We start from the raw sequence: 20245 nt of genomic DNA, 5'->3' as shown, positions 1-20245 counted from the left end.
GTTTGAACTTTTATTTTTAAAGACAAGGACTCACTCTGTCATCCAGGTTGAGTGCAGTGGCACGATTATGGCACACTGCAGTCTTTTTCTTTTTTTTTTTTTTGAGACAGAGGTTCGCTCTTGTTGCCCAGGCTACAGTGCAATGGTGTGATCTTGGCTCACTGCAACCTCTGCCTCCCAGGTTCAAGTGATTCTTCTGCCTCAGCCTCCCGAGTAGCTGGGATTGATTACAGGCATGAGCCACCATACCTGGCTAATTTTGTATTTTTAGTAGAGATGGAGTGTCTCTATCTTGGTCAAGCTGGTCTCGAACTCCCGACCTCAGGTGATCTGTCCGCCTCGGCCTCCCAAAGTGTTGGCGTGAGCCAGCACGCCCGGCTAACACACTGCAGTCTTGACCTCTTGGGCTCAAGCAACCCTCGCACCTCAGCCTCCCAAGTAGCTGAGAATACAGACGCATGATTTTTTGTTTTTTCTAGAGATGGGGTTTTGCTATGTTTCCTAAGCCAGTCTCAAACTCGTGGACACAAGTGATCCTCCTGCCTCAGCCTCCCAAAGAGCTGAGATGACAGACATGATACACTGGGCTCAGCCTAAAATAGATTTTTTTTATACACTAAAACTCATCAGGATTGGTAGGAATTGCTAGATGCTTCAGGTTGTGACTAAGGGGTGGTAGTATATTCTGATATGTTTTTTCTCCTCCTTTTCTCTCCTCCTTTTTGAGATATATTATACAAAAAAACAAAAACAAACAAAAACTTGTAATTAACTAGTAGATAAAATAGAGGTAGAAATTGTGGTGAGAACATGTCACTTCCTATTTCCAGTAAGACCCAAGTAAAATAGAAAAGCAGAGCTGAGGAGCTTGGTCTGTTTTGGGTGAAGGTAGCTGGTTGTTGGTGTGCAGAGCAGGAACGCATGTAAGTGTAGATCATCTGATCTTACCCGGCGGATCTCTTGTGGCTTGATGATACTGTTTTTTTGTTGTAAGTCTGAGAAAACCCTGTGTTTCAGTGTCTTAAGATACAATGATATTCTGACTCTGTTTCCTACCTGAGGTGTATTTGGATACTCATTAGATCTTCAAGCTAATTGCTAGGACCAAGACCACAATTTTTTTTTCATACTTAGTGTTTGCCTTTTGATTTGATTCATTTAAATATTTTCAGCATTATTCTCACTCTCAGTACATTTCCCCACACTTGAGCTAGTCAGTGTCTTCAGTCATTTGATTTTTGATTTTTTTAAAAAAATTATTTTCCATTTTCTTGATGTGATAGTTTCTTACACTTTGTGATATTCAAGTTGATGACTTTTTATGTCTTATTTCTCAGATTATACACTAAGCCTAACTTCTGGTTCCTAGGTAAGTCAGTAATGTTGTATGCAGCAGAAATGATACCTAAACTAAAAACAAGGACACAAAAAGCAGGAGGTGCTGACCAAAGTCTTCAACAAGGAGAGGGAAGTAAAAAAGGGAAAGGAAAGAAAAAGAAGTAACCTAGTATCAGCATCAAGTATGTGGTACTACTGTAAGAGACATGAATGGAGACTTCTGATTTGTATCAGAGGGAAACAGAAGCTTTTTGTTTGCATCATTTAACTGAACTGTGAACGCTTGTGCCTCTCATCTTTATCATTGGAGTTGACAGTGAAACAAATTTACAGCAGAAGTTTGCATCTCGCTTTTATGCCGTATAAAAGAATTTTTTTGTCTTTCAATGCAGTTTTTTTTGAAGAAAGAATATTTTTAAATGGACAATGGACTGTACAATAAGTTGCTTGAAATGAGTTACTTGTTTCAGATAAATTTCAATTTGATTTAAAATAAACATTTTGTCCACCTTTTAAGTTAATAAAATAAAATTTGAAACTGACTTTTGCAACTTTTGCTTATGAAGGAATGCTAGGAGAGGAGAGGTAATTAAGAATAAAATATGAAGTGAAAGTTTCCATAGTGTGAGTCTAAAACTGGAAGAAAGTGGTAGGTCCTCTTATGGGTGGGGGGACAGGGGAGTCTGTAAAAAGCCAGTCTGTAGATCATATTTTAATCTGTTACTGTAATCAAATCATTCAATTCTTATTTTGACATGGAAAGTCCTGGATTTTAAGCTTTAAATTTGCTTATTTTGTAGGTTTAAGAACATGATTTTCATGGGAGTTCTGAAATTAACTGTACTTCAACACCTTGAGGTACATTTTCCTTCAAGAAACTAAATTGGATTGGTGCTCCTGAATTTATTTCAGAGCAGTTTCTGAAAGTAGTGATTTTGAGCTATCCTGATTGCTGTTCTTTCTGAGGCCTGGTTTGGCTCTTCCTTGAATTCTGCAAGCTACCTCTTATTTTCAGTAAATTCAATTTTAAGTGTGGTTTTTTTTGTTTTTTTTTTTGTTTTTTTTTTTTTGAGACAGAGTTTCACTCGCCCAGGCTGGAGTGCAGTGGCGCAATCTCAGCTCACCACAACCTCCGCATCCCAGGTTCAGGTTCAAGTGATTCTTCTGCCTCAACCTCCCTAGTAGCTGGGATTACAGGCATGTGCCACCACGCCCAGCTACTTTTGTATTTTTACTAGAGAAAGGGTTTCTCCGTGTTGGTCAGGCTGGTCTTGAACTCCTGACCTCAGTTGATCTGCCTGCCTTGGCCTCCCAAAGTGCTGGGATTACAGGCATGAGCCAGCTGGCCTGTTGACTTTTTTTTTTTTAACTCTTAACAATTTCTGTTTTATAGTGAACATAATAGTATAAGAGTTTACATATTTGACTTACAGATAAATCCTGGGGAGAGGGGAGTATGTGTAAAACATAATTCAGAGCAGCCTTCTTTGAGAAAGTGGGTGTGTTTGGCTGTGTAACACAACAAGGGAATGTGTTTGCTGTGTGACAAAACAATGAGGGACTTAAGCAGGAGATTTTTGTCTCATATGTTAAATCCAAGTAAGGTTGCTGTGGTTGTTGGTTTAGCTCTCAGTGATGCCTTTTTTGTATTTTTCCGCTCCACTGTTCATGACATATTTCTAACACCTTTATGATTGTTGTTCCTGCTTGTAAAAGGGCTGGTATTTACGTGAGTGCAAGGCAGGAAGTAAAGGTAACTGTGCCAGCCACTTCTGGCAAGTAGTTCTCCCACCTCAGCCTCCCAAGTTGCTGAGACCATAGGCATGAGATTTCTCAAAATTCCTCCCAGCAGGCTTTCACTTAGTTTCGTTGTTGAGAACTGTGACATGTCCATCTCTAGCTGCAAAGGAGGCTGAGAAAGTGAACACAGCAGTCCTCCTTATCCTTGGAGGATGCATTCCAAAACTCTGAGTGGATCCCTGAAACAGCAGATAGTACTGAACCATATATATACTATGTTTTTGCCTATTCATATATACCTGATATGGTTATCTGCGGCCCCACCCAAAATCTCATCTTGAATTATAATCCCCAAATCCCTATGTGTTAAGGGTGGGACTAGGTGGAGATACTTGGATCATGGGGGCAATTTCTGCTGTGCTGTTCTTGAGATAATGAGTCTTATAAGATCTGTTGGTTTTATAAGTGCCTGGCATTTCCCCTGCTTGCAGTCACTCCATCTTGCTGCCCTGTGAAGGTACCTGCTTCTCCTTTGCCGTCTGCCATGTTTGTAAGTTTCCTGAGGCCTCCCCAGCAATGCGGAACTGTGAGTCAATTAAACCTGTTTCCTTTAAAAATTGCCCAGTTTGGGATATTTCTTCATAGCAGCGTGAGAATGGGTTAATACATACCTATGATAAAGTTTATAAATTGGACACAGTAACAGATTAACAATAAAATAGAACAATTATAACAATATACTGTAATAAAAGGTATGTGGAAATTGTCAGTCTCTCTCAAAATATTGTGCTATACTCACCTGTTTTGGGACCAAGGTAACTGAAACAACAGAAGTGAAACCACAGATGAGGGGTGACTACATAGCTTTTTCAGTCCTGACAGCCAAGGCAGCTAAGGAAGAAAGTAGTTGAGAATGCATACTGGGCCAGGTACAGTGGCTCACACCTGTAATCCCGGCACCTTGGGAGGCTGAGGCAGGAGGATCACTGGAGTCCAGGAATTTGAGACCAACCTGGGCACCATAGTGAGACTCTGTCTCTACAAAAAAATAAAAGAATTAGCTGGGCATGGTGGTACTTGCCTGTAGTCTTAGCTACTTGGGAGGCTGAGGTGGGAGGATTGTTTGAGCTCTGGAGGTGAGGCTGCAGTGAGCCGTGATCATGCTATTCCACTCAGCAGAGCTGGACCCTGTCTCAAAAAAAAAAGTGTACTGTGGTAGCCAACTTAAAAGATTTGTCACAGAAAGATGGTTGAAATCTGGAAGTGGTTTAGTTTTGGGATAATAAGGATTGTCAGTGCTATATTTTGAATGTCCCCTCCAAAATGCATGTTGAAATTTAATTGCCATTGTGATGTTATTGAGAGGTGGAACCTTTGGGAGGTGATTGGGCCATGGGGGCTCTGCCCTCAGGAATGGATTAATGTTACTATCTCAGGAGTGGGTTTGTTATAAAATGGAGTTCAGCCAAATTTTTCTTTTGCTCTCCTGAGCACACCCTCTTTGTCCTCTCACCTTCCACCATGGGATCACGCAGCATCAAAGACCCTTGCCATATACTGGTGCCATGCTCTTGGATTTCCCAGCTCCTAATCATGAGCCAAATACACATTGCCCAGGCTGGTGTGCAGTGGCATGGTCTCAGCTCACTGCAATCTCTGCCGCCCAATTTCAAGCACCACCACCATGCCTGGCTAATTTTGTATTTTTGGTAGAGACAGGGTTTCACCATGTTTGCCAGGCTGGTGTCGAACTCCTGACTGCGCGTGATATGCTCGCCTCGGCCTCCCAAAGTGCTGAGATTACAGGCATGAGCCACACCACACCTGGCCTCTAAAAAAATTTTAAATTACAGACTTTTATACTTAGGAGGCTGAGGTGGGAGGATCACTTGAGGCTGGGAGGTTGAGGCTGCACTGAGCCGTGATTGTGCCACTGCACTTTAGCCTGGGTGAAAAAGAGAGACCTGATTCAAAAAAAAATTTTTTTGTCTGTTTTAAAAAGATTACAGTTTTCACTTAACAACTGGCAAAAAAAAAAAAAAAGTTCACTGATTGCACCAATTGCAGTAATGTGAAGAAACGGCAATATATTGTTACAGCAGTAATTCTGAAATCTTAGTGTTCTATGTTGCTGTAACAGAACACCACAGACTGGGTAACTTAAAAAATGAATAGAAATTCGCCAGGCGTGGTGTATCACGAGGTCAGTAGGTCAAGACCAGCCTGGCCAACATGGTGAAACCCCATTTTTACTAAAAACTACATAAATTAGCCGGGTGTAGTGGCAGGCACCTGTAATCCCAGCTACTCAGGAGGCTGAGGCAGGAGAATCACTTGAACCCTGGGAAATGGAGGTTGCAGTGAGCCGAAATCGTGCCACTGCACGATTTCACCCAGGCTGTTCTCATACTCCTGGGCTCAAGCAAGCCTCTCAAGTGGCTGGGACTAGAGGTGCATGCCACCACAGCTAGCTGAAAAAGGGAACCTTAATGTAGATGTTGAAATGCTTTTTGTATTTTTGAACTGTGTTCACATCCTGTATTCACTCCTTAAGGAATCTGCTATCAAAATTATATATAATTTTAAAAGCCAGGTAGTTTTAATAGTGTGTTTCTGTTTTAGGCATTAACTTCCATCTGTAGAAGAAGAGGATTTAGTTTTCCTTCTCTACCATGTGCTTGCATAGTTCCTGTCTTCCTGTCCTACCAGTCTACCAATATATTTCATAATTTAACCACTATTCAGAGTTTTCATTATTATACATTCTGTTCACAGCTCAGCCGCGTCGTACACTTGCTACTAAAAGTGTGGTTTAAGGACCAGCAGCACTGGCCTCTGGTGAAAGATTGTGATAAATGCAGTATCTCTGGCCCCAGCCCAGAATTCAAATGTGTTTAATGAGATCCCTAAATGATTCTTTTTTTTTTTTTTTTTTTTTTTTGAGGTGGAGTTTCACACTGTCACCCAGGTTGGAGTGCAGTGGCCCAATCTCAGTTCACTGCAACCTCTGCCTCCTGGGTTCAAGCGATTCTCCTGCCTCAGCTTCCCGAGTAGCTGGGATAACAGACATGCACCACCATGCCTGGCTAATTTTTGTATTTTTAGTAGAGACAGGGTTTCTCCATGTTGGTCAGGCAGGTCTCGAGCTCCCAACCTCAGGTGATCCGCCTGCCTTGGCTTCCCAAAGTGCTGAGATTACAGGTGTGAGCCACCGCGCCCGCCCTTCTTTTTAACTTCTTTAAGCTCTTGTAATTTGCATGTTTCCTTTTTCTAGCATTCTGTTCTCAGTTCATGGATGTAATTTATTTCTCAGAAGGTGAGATTTATAGTCTTCCTGTTTCCAAGTTCCTTTTCTTCTGTTTTTATTTTGATCCCTATCATGTTAAGTAGCTTTGTTTTGGTTGCTGGTGTTTAAGATAGAAGGACCAAAAGGCTGATTATAAGTTGAGATCTGGCCTGGGTGCTGTGGCTCACACCTGTAATCTCAGCACTTTTGGAGACTGAGGCAAGAAGACCACTTGAGCCCAGGACTTCAAGACCAGCCTGGGCAACATAGGAAGGCTCCCTCTCTACAAAAAAAATAAAAAATTAGATGGACCTGGTGGCACATACCTGTAGTTCTAGCTACTCTGGAAGCTGAGGCGGGAGAATCGCTTGAGCCCAGGAGATTGAGGCTGCAAAGAGTTGTGATCATGCCAGTGCACTCCAGCCTGGGTGACAGAGTGAGTCCCTGTCTCAAAAAACAAAAAAACCACAAAAGTTCAGAGTGGCTGGATGTGGTGGCTGAGCCCAGGAGTTTGAGACCAGCCTGGCCAACAAAGGAAGAGTCTTGCCCTCATTACTAGTCTCTACCAGTGGTTCTTAACCCTGGCTCCATACCGGGATCACCTACAGAGTTGTTAAAGCATACTGGCACCTGGATACTATGGTAGACTAATTAAATCAGCACTTTGTTAGAGGAGGCAGAGATCATTTTTGAAAAGGTCCTCAGATGATTCCAGTGTTCAGCCAGGTCTGGAAACCTCTGTGTATTAAGATACAAAGATAGCATTTACCTAACCCAGTGGTTTTATCTTAAAGTGCAGTTCCTGGACCCACATTGCCTGGGTTGTTTAAAAATGCAAAACTTTCAGCCCCACCCCCGACTTCCTGAATGAGAATCTTAGAGGACAGTAACCTATTTTAACAACACTCCTCTCCATCCCCATCCTTCATCAGTTCTGATGCACACCAATTTTTTTTTTTGAAATGGAGTTTCGCTCTTGTTTCCCAGGCTAGAGTGCAAATGGTGTGATCTTGGCTCACTGCAACCTCTGTCTTCCGGGTTCAAGCCATTCTCCTGCCTCAGCCTCCCAAGTAGCTGGGATTACAGGAATGCACCACCACACCCAGCTAATTTTTTGTGTTTAGTAGAGACAGGGTTTCACCATTTTGGCCAGGCTGGTCTCGAACTCCTGATCTCAGTTGAGCCACCCACCTTGGCCTCCCAAAGTGCTGGGATTACAGGCATGAGCCACCACGCCTGGCCCACAACAAAGTTTTTAGGAAGCATCAGTCTAACCAAGGAAACTCCTAAGTGTGTATGTTGTAAGATTTTGAGAGTTAGTGTTGTAGCAGTGAGCTAGGAAAACTTTTAATGTCATTCTCAAATATGTTTACTTCCCAGCCGTGCTATATAGAACTGTAATATTTGATGGGTAAAGATCTGAATTGTACCTGTGTTATTCTAAACACCATAATTATAGACATGTAGACATCAAAAAGCAGATGTTGGAAACCCTGTGGACCAACGCACACCTTCAGAAGCAGGTTTTGTTTTTTTTTGTTTTTTGAGACGGTCTGGCCCTGTCGCCCAGGCTGGAGTGCACTGGCACCATCTTGGCTCACTGCAGCCTTGACTTCCGGGCTCAAGTCCTCCCACCTCAGCCTCCTGAGTAGCTGGGACTACGGACATGCTCCACCACCCCCAGCTAATTTTTTCGTATTTTTTGTAGAGATAGGGTCTCACTTTGTGGCCCAGGCTAGTCTTGAACTCATGCACTCAAGGAGTCCGCCCACCTCGGCCTCCCAAAGTGCTGGGATTGCGGGTCCAATCGGCCAGAAGCGGGTATTTTTATCAAAATTCTCAAGTACTCCTTTTCTTGATCTCTTCTGAAAACAAGTACAGCATAATTTGGAGGCACATGTGAAAAGTTTACTACATCACGGCCAGGCATGGTGGCTCACGCCTGTGATCCCAGCACTTTGGGAGGCCGAGGCAGGTGGATCACGAGGTCAGGAGATCAAGACCATCCTGGCTAACATGGTGAAACCCGTCTCTACTAAAAAATACAAAAAACTAGCCGGGCGTGGCGGCGACACCTGTAGTCCCAGCTACTTGGAAGGCTGAGGCAGGAGAATGGCGTGAACCTGGGAGGCAGAGCTTGCAGTGAGCTGAGATCGCACCACTGCACTCCAGCCTGGGTGAAAGAGCGAGACTCCGTCTCAAAGTTTACTACATTAAGATGCCTGCAATACACTATCTTAAGTCAGAGGAGACTTCTTTGTGTGTAACGCAATACACAGGTGGGAAAAAAAAAACACACAACAGTGGATTCAGTTTCCTTTAAATGTAGTGCTAATTATTGGTAGAAACTTTTTGAGTTGGTATATTTTCTTTAGGGCAGGTCTTTTCCTCTGGTAGGCAAGAACCATCAGGAGAAAACTACAAGCCATGTGAGGAATAGAGTTAATAAAGAACAGTGTTTATGGCTCATTTATCTGTATTTTAAAACTTTGCTTAAATAATTCTGGGTTAGGAAGAAAGCCCCACAAAATAAAATGAAATATAACAGTTAAATGAGAAGTGAATTTTATTTGTATCTATTTCCATTCAGTGTATCACATCTTAAGGGTAGGTGATAACAGGGTGAAGTGTGTGCTCATTTTCTTCACCTGTGGGTAGAAGACTCTTCTCCAGATTAGCAGTTGTTAATCCAAAGATTGAAGCCTTCCGGTAAGGGAATAACTGCTGCAGGAATTCTTTCTTGAAGAATTTAAGCTGTTTGGTAGGAATTCTGTAACTACATACCTTTGAAACACTATTCACATTCAAATAAACTCTTGTTTTCTAGCCAGACACAGGCTCAATTAGTTTTTGCAAACTCTAGCCAAGGCAATGTTTCATTTGGGAAATCATGTGACAGAACTGCTCAATTCATAACTTCTCCTGCTGTTAACATTTACACTTAGACTGCCAAGAACAGTTAAATTCTGGTCTCAAGGGAACAAAAAAATTGCATTCAGAATATAGTATTTTTAAACTAATTTTAGCCTGTAAGTCATTGCGAGCAATAGTAACTTTTATACTCCCTCATCTTGTCTGATAATATATTCTATATGCTGTCAATCTGATTATATAGTCTATATGCTAGAAGTTGCTAATTTTCATTCTGCCACCAAGAAAATTGCACTTTTATTTATGGGAAAAGGATTTAAATACTCCTAGGTACGTAAAAAAATGTTTTTTAATCTAAAAGTGATTTTTCTCCCAAGAACAATTTTGCTTTCTACAAAGTTTTAAGTTTAATAAAATGCCAGTAATCACCAGTTTGCCTCCCCAAAATAAATGCTCTGATCCATATTATATTAGAGTGATACTGTCCCTTAGTATTGGTATCTTTAATGTTTTTTACATCATGAGATATCGTTATGATCTTACCTGACTGTTATCTCAAGGTGAGCTAATCATCTTTATTTGCCTTAAAAAATACTGTACTGGCTGGATATTTAATCTTGTTAAGTTTAGTTATACACTTGTTTTAGTCTAGTTTAATTTAAAAGGACTCTAACAGTATGGTTTAAAACTCAGATTTTCTAGTCCAGACAAATTGCTCTAACGATTTGGCAGATCAGTGGAGACATCCATTTCAACTTTATTGTTCTGTACTTACTATGTAGTCATGTGCAGTTTATCAACACAAAGAATACAGATGAAGGCATTTAAATGGACTACAAGTGACTCTGACTTGTAAACTAGGGAAGCCTCTTGTGTTTGACCTTAAAGGCCAGAGAAAAACTGAATATAGATTGACTTAACTATTGCCAAGCAGATTATGGGTTATACTTCCTTCCATTCTCCCAGAATTACTCTAAGAGCTAGATGTCGTCATTAGCATGTTGTTGCTAACGATATAAACAAGAACATACATGTAATCAGAGGTGGACAAATCTTCAGAAGTTCCTTAAACTTGTTTCAAAAAGAAGATTGGGAAAGAAGACTAAATCAACATGTTTCTCTGCTTTGAAGATAAAACCAGAAATGGTTTCCATTGTAGCATCTTGATAATAGACAAATATGTAAAGTTTATAAGTAGATAAGACAGTATTACTAGTTCTTCAGGGAATTGAGAGTTATAGGTTACTGATGTGTGTGTGTAAATTTCCCGATTTATCACTAGAGTGACTAACTGCTTTACAAAGCTATCCTCGTATTCATATGCCATATACTAAGGAAACAACTAGGCCAATCTCCATTCGATTTCATTTCTCACTTTGTTCATTTGCATATTAATCACATATTTCCTAAAGTATTATTTAGTAGATCACACCAGCACAATGGTTCCTCCAGCTTTTGGCAGGTGGTCTTACTGTACAGAAGTTATAAATGGCACATACAACCTTCCCCTCCTCCCTCCCCATGAGCATGATGCATGTTGTAGTCAGACAGTAACATTTCCGTATGTACATGTGCACAAATACATTAAAAACATTTCAGGATTATATAAAATTGTACATTACATGAAGTAGAACCATAAAGATTATCCTAAGTGTAACTACAGAGAAAATGCATGCAGGGAGAGCCCAGTAAAGTACACAGCCTGTGGGGTATATAATTTTATTTTAAGTTTATATTTCCTGCAGGATAGTAACATACATCTTTTCCTACCCAGGGGCAAAATACATTTTCCAAAAACTTGGACACTGCCCACTGCATTAAGTTTAAAATGTTCCCTATGTATATAGACAGTAAAAGTAAGCAAAGAAACTTACAACACATTCCAATCTTTATCAAAAATGTTTTCAAGGCAACATTATTAAAATAATTATACCACGGTCCCTAATATAACATCAAGCTCTAGTAGGAAGGTACAGAGAGGACAGGAAGTTTCCATCCAGTCTGGTTTAGGTGCTCTTCTTTTCTTCACCCAGTAAATTCACGGTGGCTTTCTTGGCTGTTAGGAGGGAAAGAAATACATATCAAAGCTCTTTGAAACGCAAGCTTTGTGCCTAATATAGCTGCTAGATAACAAAATTTGGATGACTCATGTTCAGGTGCGATCATGTTGGGGTTTGTGGTCTGGGCTAAGAGGGTTTCCAGGAAATGGAGAGGGTACCTCTTAGAGCACAAATCCTAAATACTTGAGCAAAATACTTGAAGGTCATCTAGCCTAGCCCCTTGTTTGACAGTGTCACCTAAACTGTCTGCCCTCTGTTCTCCTTTAAGCATTAAAAGAAGCAGAAATTCCTTAAGAGTAGTATTCAGATTCTAGTTTGTATCTGTGTGCTTGCCTGTAAGATTTCACTTATCAATAAAATATTATCAATCTGATGACAACTAGGTCATCATATTTATCCCATGGTGACAAATCACAGAAGTCCTCATTCCTAGCACTAGAAATATAGTCATCCCTTGATACATGTGTTTGGGAGGGGAGGGACGGGGGGAGAGGAGATTAGTTCTAGGAACCCTCCAGATACCAAAATCTGTGAGTGCTCAAGCCCTGAACTAGAATGGCATACATAGTATTTCCATATAACCTATGTGTTTCCGTATACTTTAAATCTCAGCCAGGCATAATGACTCATGCCTGTAATCCCAGCACTTTGGAAGGCTGAAGTGCGAAGATCACTTGAGGCCAGGAATTTGAGACCAGCCTGGCCAATATGAATGGTGAGACCCCCACCCCTCACCTCTATTTTAAAAAAAATTTAAAAGCCCATCTCTAGTTAAAATACCTAATGCAACACGAATGCTATATAAGTTGTTATACTAAATTGTTTTTAAAATCTGTATTTATACTCTTACTGTGCCACCATTCTCTCCTATGAAAAGAGTTTGCTCTAAGTCTTTGAGTTGGTGACAAGACACTACATTCATCAAGAAAATATTCTGTCCAGATGTGGTGGCTCACATCTATAATCCTAGAACTTTGAGAGGCTGAGGTAGGAGTATTCCTTGAAGCCAGGAGTTTGAGATCACCCTGGCCAAAACACAGTGAGAGCCCGTCTCCAGAGAAAAAAAAGAAAAATATATTTTCTTATATACGTCTGCAGGAGACCAAGCCTTCCGCTTTCTAATTACCAAGTGGCTGGAAATGTGCTATAAGAACCAGTGCAGTGTGTGAGATGGAGGGGAAAGGGGTTGTCTGGAAGCCTCCAGGGCCCCCTGTGAGACAATCTGCAGCTGTTCTTGATGGAGCCCAGAGTCTTAGTGATGAGAGCGAAGGAGTCGCTTCTTGCCCACCAGCTGCCTGACAGCTGCTCTCCCTTTGCTCAATTAAAATTACCGAACCAAGTTCACAGCAAAGGAGAAACTAGTCCTTCCCTTAACTAACCCTTTGTAAAAAAATTCCTAGTTAATCCAAAAGCTTTGAGAAAAGTCTAAAATGTATCAGCATATAAATTCCTCCTAACTTATTTTAATTCTCATGCTCCTATTTAGGAATGTATCATACCAAGGTAAGATTGGATTTTAAGTATTGATATCTAAGAGAACCAAGAGGCTAAGAAATGTGGGTGAAGTAGACAGAAATGACATCATCACCACAGGTTGCTGATTAGGCTAAGGGAAGGGAGAAGAAAAGAGAGCTCTTAAAAAGAAGCTGGCAATCCTGGCCGGGCTTGGTGGCTTACGCCTGTAATCCCAGCACCCCAGCACTTTGAGAGGCTGAGGTGGGTGGATCACTTGAGTCCAGGAGTTTGAAACCAGCCTGGCCAACATGGCATAACCGTGTCTCTACTGAAAATACAAATATCAGCTGGGTGTGGTGGCCCACGCCTGTAATTGCTGCTACTTGGGAGGCTGAGGCAGGAGAACCCCTTGAACCTGGAAGGTGGAGGCTGCAGTGAGCCGAGATCATGCCACTGCACTCCAGCCTGGGCAACTGAGTGAGACTGTTCAAAAAAAAAAGAAAGCTGGCAATCCTAAAGTGGGAGGTTGTTAAGGCTACAAGTTAGAAAATATCTAAAACATACTGAAGTAGACTAGATTTGTATACCCAAAAATAGGAGTCCAGAGAAGACAGGTATGTGAAGGAGAAATGGGGAACATACCACCTCTGGGGCATCAGTGCTGCTGGAGAACTCTCTTGGGATTTTACTTCCCCATGGTCAGTCTACCTCTCAACTCCCATGTCTAACTACCACAGAGCTCTAAAAAAAAAAAAAAAACCTTTCTCCAATTTCTAAAACCCTTGAGTCCCTCTGGAACTCAAAACCCATCATCGGCAAAATCTATATCCTCACTCATTCCTCCGAATGTTTCCTTTACCTTCTTGCTCTTAGAGAAAGCTGGCTGTGCCCTGAGGACATTGCTTTCTCAAGTGGTGGTTGTCTCTTTCCTCCCATGACCCTAGTACAGACGGATCTGGTAGGTATTGTTTTTGTTCTTCATTGCCACTTTCAGAATCTCATCATCAGATTATATTCTCAAGTAGCCTGCCTTTTCCCTGTCATCCCTGACTCTTGGGCTACTCTGTCTTATTTCTTGAAGATTGTAGCTCCTAACTTAATGTTCCTTTCTAACACTACTCCTATTATTTATTTGTTTATTTATTTAGAGACAGGGTCTCACTCTGTCACCCAGGCTGGAGTGCGGTGATGCCATCTCAGCTCACTGCAGCCTCGACCTCCCAGGCTCAGGTGATCCTCCCACCTCAGCCTCCTGAGTAGCTGGGACACTGGTACACATCACCACATCTGGCTAATTTTTGTGGGGTTTTTTTTTCTTTTTTTGTAGAGATTGGGTTTCACCATGTTGCTCAGGCTGGTCTCAAACTCCTGAGCTCAAGCAATCCACCCACCTTGGCCTCTCAAAGTGCTGGGATTACAGGTGTGACCACTGCACCTGACCTACTACTCCTATGTTAATTATTGATGATTTTAATATCCATGTAGACATACGTGATCTTCTAATATCCTGACCTCTTAGTTCCTCCCCTCCAATAACCCTTATATTCCACCCTACATGTGGCACTGACTCCCAGGATACCTGTTAGTACCAATACTGCAGTCCCTCCATAATCTTGTATTAAGCATCCCACTCACCCACCATCATCTTTGTAGTGCACTTTTATCTTTGTAGTGCGCTCCCACCCCCCTTTTTTTGCTCATTGTAAATGATGATGGAGTATTCCTGCTATTATCCTGATTCAGAGTTCTTCCACCACCACTTCCCACCTTACTCAGGTTAAATTCCATTGTCAAGCATTAACCACTCCACAGTCCCACTCTCACTTCATAGTTGCTGGAAATCACAACCTTGACACAACTCTCCACCTACTCTGCAGCTGTACCCATGTAGCTGAGTATGGCTGGAGAACAACATAAACAAGAACTGGTTTCATTATAAATTCATGAACACAAATCTCAAGCATGCCTTTAACACTGCCTGGCAGTCACAGGACATTGTTCCAGTCCATTTACTCTCCGACTGTCCTAGAGGGGCCGGCACACTGCAGCCACACTCACTTATGTAGTGTCCATGGCTGCTTTCACACTACAATGGCAGAGGAGAGTAGCTGCAACAGAGACCTGATAGCCATGAAAACATTTGTTATCCCGTGAAACCCCCTCTCTACTAAAAAATACAAAGAACTAGCCGGGCGAGGTGGCGGGCGTCTGTAGTCCCAGCTACTTGGGAGGCTGAGGCAGGAGAATGGCATAAACCCGGGAGGCGGAGCTTGCAGTGAGCTGAGATCCCGCCACTGCACGCCAGCCTGGGCGACAGAGCGAGACTCCATCTCAAAAAAAAAAAAAAAAAAACACACATTTGTTATCTGGCCCTTTACAGAAAAAGTTGAGCAGTCCCTCTCCTTCCCAACTATTTCATACATTCTCTTTCCATTGTCTTTTTCCCTATCCTCTCTCAATTGGCCTTCTTTCTTCCTACCTTACTGAGATATTTGAAACAATAGAAAGTCACTTCTGTAGGCTCCCATAGTCCCATGTGCTCACAGCATACCATAAACCCTGATTTCCCTGCTGTTATCATAAACTTCCAGCTCTTCTGACCAGTCCCTCTACTGTATACTGGATCCTTCCCTGGTCAAGGACAGAGCTCCAGCAATTCACCCTCTCACTCCTGTCATCATCTTTTGCTCTGCTGAATTATTCCCATTAGTTTTCAAACAGGCTTTGTTTCTCCTACCTTAAGAAAAAAACTTTTAAATAAATTTCAGGACCCTAATTCCTTCTTCCAGTTATAGTCCCATTCTTCTGCTCCCCTTTGCAGGAAATTTCTCAAAAGAAAGATCTATATTCTCTCATCCCTTTTCTCTCATTCTCTCAAATCCATTGCAATCAGGAGTTTGATACCACTCCACAAAATCTGTGTTATCAAAATCACTAGTACCTTCCTCATTGCTAAATCTGCTCATTTCTCAGTCCTTATCTTACTTGACCTGTCGACAGCATGTAACATGATAGATCACTTCTCTTTGAAACACTTTCTGTTCTTGGACCCAAAGATACCACGCGCTTGTGGTTTTCCTGCTACCTCAACTGGCCACTCCTTATCAGTCTGCTTTGCTGGTTGCTTCTCATCTCTCCAGTCTCTAAACCTTAGACTCCCCAGCGTTAAGTCTTTGGACCTCCTCTTTCCTAACTACACTACCTTCGTGATCTCATCCAGTCTCATGTTTAATATGTATAAGCTTGTGGCCCCCAAATTTATATCTCCAGTCCAGACCTGTTTCTTGAACTCTTGACACCTGTATCCAACTAGCTCTTTGATCCTTGTAGGTATCGAACAGACACCTCAAACAAATGTCCAGGACTGAATTCCATATCCCCCCAACCCGCCACAACCTCCCACCCCAACAAAACCTACCCAGTCATCTCCAGCTCAGTGGCAATTTTATCCTTCCATTTGTTCAAGCTAAAAAGCTTGTCCTTGTCCTTAACCCTTCTGACCCATGCCCAATCCATAAGCAAACCCCATTACTTCTACCTTTGAAATATATCAAGAATCTGATACTTCTTACCTCCTACTGCTACACAAAGAACCAAGCCACCATCGTCATCTTCAGTCAGATCACTGCAAAAACCTTTTAACTATTCTCCCAGTTTCCTCCCTTACCCCCCTTCAGTCTGTTCCTAATACAGTGGCCACAGGCATCTTGTTAAAACACAGGACAGATCATTTTGCTCCTCTGGTTAAAATTCCCCAATACCTCCACATCTTACACAGAGTAGAAGCCAAAACCTTTCCAATGGCCTATCACCCGCAACCTCTCCCACCTCATCTCCTCCTGCACCTCTCTAGATCATTTCTTCCGTTGCTCCCACCTCAGGACTTCTGCATCTGCAGCTCATTCTGGAGTATGGTTCCCCATGGTTCTTTCCTTTACCATTTTTTTTCTCTCTCTTTTTATTTTTTTTTAGGGGGACAGGGTTTTGCTTTGTTACGCAGGCTAGAGTGGCACAGCTCACTTGCAGCTTTGACGTGGGCCCAAGTGATCCTCCTACTTCAGCCTCCTGAGTAGCTGGGATTACAGGCTTGTGTCACAATGTCCGGCTAATTTTTTAACTTTTGTAGAGAGCGGGTCTCCATAGGAGACCCCGTCACAAACAAGCTGGTCTCGAACTCCTGGCCTCAAGTGATTCTCCTACCTTGGCCTCCCAAAGTGTTGGGATTACAGGCTGAGTCACTGTTCCTGATTCCTTTACTGCTATCGAGTCTGATTCAGTAGAGCCTTCTCGTATAGGTTTCCTAAATGTCTCTATTTAAAATCATAAGCATCCCTCCAGTCCTTGGCCCCCCCATCTTTCTACTTATTTTTTCCCTATATTATCTGCTAAATATACCATCTAATTTTCAATTTTACTGCCTATCTCTCAACTAGACTATAAACTTCATTAATTCAAGGAGTATGGTCTCTGGTTTGCTGGTTCACTGCCAGTGTTATAAACATGCTTGGCACATATTAAACACCTCAATAAATAAATATTTATTGAGTGAATTAATCAGAGCTGAGAGTGGACATTCTTTTGTACCCATAACAAAAATTGAACAGCATACTGAACCGATCAACCTGAACTGAATTAGGCTGGCCGTCAGGGCCTCCAAAGTACTGCTTCTGTCTGGTCACCCTGCTGCTACAGCCCTGGCCAGCTAGGCCCTGCTGCTCATTGTGCCAGCCCAGAGAGGAGCCAGCCAGGAGATGCTGAGTGCTGTGTGGGGGTGGGGAACCCCAAGGAGAAGGTGCTGAGGAGGACACTGATAAACAGGGTTAGCAGCTCAAACTGCCAGAGACAGAAGGCAAGCTCAAATGAGTGACCTGAAACAGCAAGTGGTAGATTTAGAACAGAACCAAAAACTTTTGCTAGACAATCAGCTTTTACACGAGAAAATGCATGGACTCATAGTTGAGAACCGTGAGTGAAGGCAGCACTTGGGGATGGAGGCCCTGGTTACTGAAGAGGAGGTGAAAGCCAAGTTAATTCCATCTATTTGATGCTTGACATCCCTAACTAGGCAGATGAGGGTAGAAGTTAGTTGTGGTGGGGTTGGAAGTAAACATCAACTACCTTCCCAGTATGATATCCTGTTGGGCATTCTGGACAACTTACACCCAGTAGTGTTCTTCAAATGTCCTTCCCCAGAGTCTGCCAGCCTGGAGCAGCTCCCAGGGGTCTACTCAGAAGGACCCAATTCCTAACCAGCCTCCCTTTCTCTGTCAGTGGGGACATTATCAGCCAAGCTTGAAGCTATTAATGAACTAATTAATTTTGACTACATATATGCCAAGCCTGTAGTCTGAGACAGAGAGTCAAGCTAATGTGGTAGTGAAAATCAAGGAAGCACCTCTCAGCCTCTCAGAAAGATCACCCGGAATTCGTGGTATCAGTGAAGGAAGACGCTGTGGAAGATGACTTCATTCCACAGGGTATTCGACCAGGGTATCTCCAGTCTACTTTCATCCAGCCACTGCCCAAAGCCATCTTCCTGTCTACTGGATGTTTACAGTGACTGTGGGTATGAGGGCTCCCCTTTCCCCTTCAGAAACATGGCCTGTCCACTTGGTGCAAACCATTCTAAGGAGGAGACTGGCCAATGAACTCTTTCCTCAGCTGGTTAGTGTCTAAGGGGTGATCTAATACTGTTGCCCTTTTCCTGACTATTACACTGCTTGAAGGATAGCAGAGAAGCCTGCATGTGCTTCATTCCAAAGGCTAGAGAATCTACAATCCTAGAGAATTCCCTTAACATATTTATCTGTTCAAATGTCATAGAGAACCCCAAGTATTGTCTTTTGGCATGCAGCAGTCCAAGGTATTCGATATGTTACTATAATTCAGAACTACAGCTTTTCAGGTTGTACTTTTTCTAAAGAGTGGTAGTTTGCCCTAAATATTTATTATGTGAGGGTGATTAGAGAAGTGTTTTAGAGTAGACATGGAATTCATGAATGGCTGTTTATCATTTCTCCTCCCCCTTTTTGGCATCCCAGGCTTGCCTCTAGTTTTAGGTCCTTTAGTTTGCTTCTGCAAGTGGAGAGAACACCTACCTGAGAGCGATCTTTTCCCCTCATGTACAGTTCAAGTAAAGATCAAGAATTTTTTGTAAATTATAGAAACTGACTGTGTAAATGCTTGATGGAATTGTTTCCTGCTAGTATAGCTTTTGAAAGGTGCTTTCTCCATTTATTTAAAACTACCTATGTAATTAAAAAGTACAATGCAAAAAAATTAAACAATTAGAAGAGATGTACTTACATATCAATATAGGTGATTCTCTAAAATCACTGCCTACCATGGAAAGTCATTTTCCCTAATGTTCTGACTCAATGCTACATTAAATGTGGCATGGAGGAAGAGTCTTGGGAAAAGTTGAGAACTGTAAGTGTTCTCAATAGGCAGACTTTGTAAAGAAATCCCAGAGTAACGGTGGCATTTGGCTGAGGGGTGCTGATAAGACAAGAAGGCCAGGAAGCCTGTTATTTGAGCCCAGTGTGTCACATCTCCTCTCACATGTGGGACCATGTTGTTCCTGAGTCTTACCTTCTTTAGTGATGGCATCTGCAGTCTCTTTGGCCTTGTCTTTAAGGTCCTTGACCACACTGTCCATCTGGGACTCGTGCTTCAGGAAGAAAGGACGGATGATGCGCTTGTAGAGCAGTTCAGCCCCATTAGAAGGGCTCGGGGCCATGCACCACAACAGGAAGCCACACTGCAGAATAAGAGCCAGCATGGGTAACAGGAGGGTGGAGGGGCACATTCTGAGAATACACAGTCTTTTACTATGGGGATGGGAAATGCCTCTGGTATTTTCTCCAAAGGCATTACCAGTGTTTTCTGCAGGTTAAAGGTGGGCTTTCTTTAGATGAAAAAAACATGATGAGTAATGAGCTGGTAAGGAAAAGCTGAGACTAAAAAACAAAGGGTAAAACACACCACGTCCAGGAGCTTAACTATCTTCCTAACTTGGACCACTTTTTAGTATATAGTTGTAAGAGGCTTTTATTAATCATAACTCTTAGAAATCAATTTAAGAAAATATAGTGCTTATCTGCATGCATAAAGCCCTATCCAGATAAGCCTAATATCTAGGAGGCTTGTGCTTGGTAGGCTTACCTTGGTAAATTTATCAAATTTGTTCATCCTATTATAGAAAAAATACCTTGTCCATTCTTGAATTCTTCCTTTGGTGGAACCTCAGTTTTTGGGTAGATCTTTAGCCTTCAAGAAATCTTTATAGCTGTTCTTCATCTTTCATCTTAAATGTAGTTATTATTCCTAACTCCTTCTTTACAGCTCTACTTTGCCATTGAGATTTTGTTTTAAATTGACAAATTTCTGCCCTAATTACTTAAATAAGGATTTTTACACTATTTGTGTCCAAAAATTTTCTACTGTTTATTCAAATAATACCAGCTTGCCACTTCAAGTCATCCATGCAATTTAC

General features: G+C 42.0%; 2 protein-coding genes and 1 pseudogene across 7 annotated transcripts in view; 2 read left to right on the top strand and 1 right to left on the bottom strand.

The window, feature by feature from the left end:
• Window positions 1–20245, top strand: part of SRP19 (signal recognition particle 19) — a 30848-nt gene that overhangs the window by 5351 nt on the left and 5252 nt on the right. The window contains exons 5-6 of one of the 6 annotated variants that reach the window (XM_033178910.1): window positions 3570–3664; window positions 5701–5991. The exons of 1 other annotated variant lie outside the window; for it this stretch is intronic. In XM_033178910.1, the coding sequence (XP_033034801.1) occupies window positions 3570–3664; window positions 5701–5976 (371 nt within the window). In that variant the 3' untranslated portion in view covers window positions 5977–5991. Of the gene's footprint in view, window positions 1–1337; window positions 1882–3569; window positions 3665–5700; window positions 5992–11981; window positions 12011–20245 lie in introns of those variants that run through there. 4 more of the 6 variants (XM_033178912.1, XM_033178911.1, XM_033178913.1 and 1 more) reach the window with 4 other exon arrangements.
• Window positions 11106–20245, bottom strand: part of REEP5 (receptor accessory protein 5) — a 43376-nt gene continuing 34236 nt past the window's right edge. The window contains exons 4-5 of the mRNA XM_033178915.1: window positions 19342–19510; window positions 11106–11291 (exon numbers count right to left, since the gene is read on the bottom strand). Coding sequence (XP_033034806.1) covers window positions 11242–11291; window positions 19342–19510 — 219 coding nt within the window. The 3' untranslated portion in view covers window positions 11106–11241. The remainder of the gene's footprint in view (window positions 11292–19341; window positions 19511–20245) is intronic.
• Window positions 14881–19342, top strand: LOC117064636 (annotated as a pseudogene).

Source organism: Trachypithecus francoisi, unplaced genomic scaffold, assembly GCF_009764315.1.
Source record: "Trachypithecus francoisi isolate TF-2019V2 unplaced genomic scaffold, Tfra_2.0 Lachesis_group2, whole genome shotgun sequence".
Classification (NCBI taxonomy): domain Eukaryota; kingdom Metazoa; phylum Chordata; class Mammalia; order Primates; family Cercopithecidae; genus Trachypithecus; species Trachypithecus francoisi.
The sequence above is the reverse complement of the archived record's forward strand: the minus strand, read 5'-3'. Positions and strand labels throughout refer to the sequence as shown.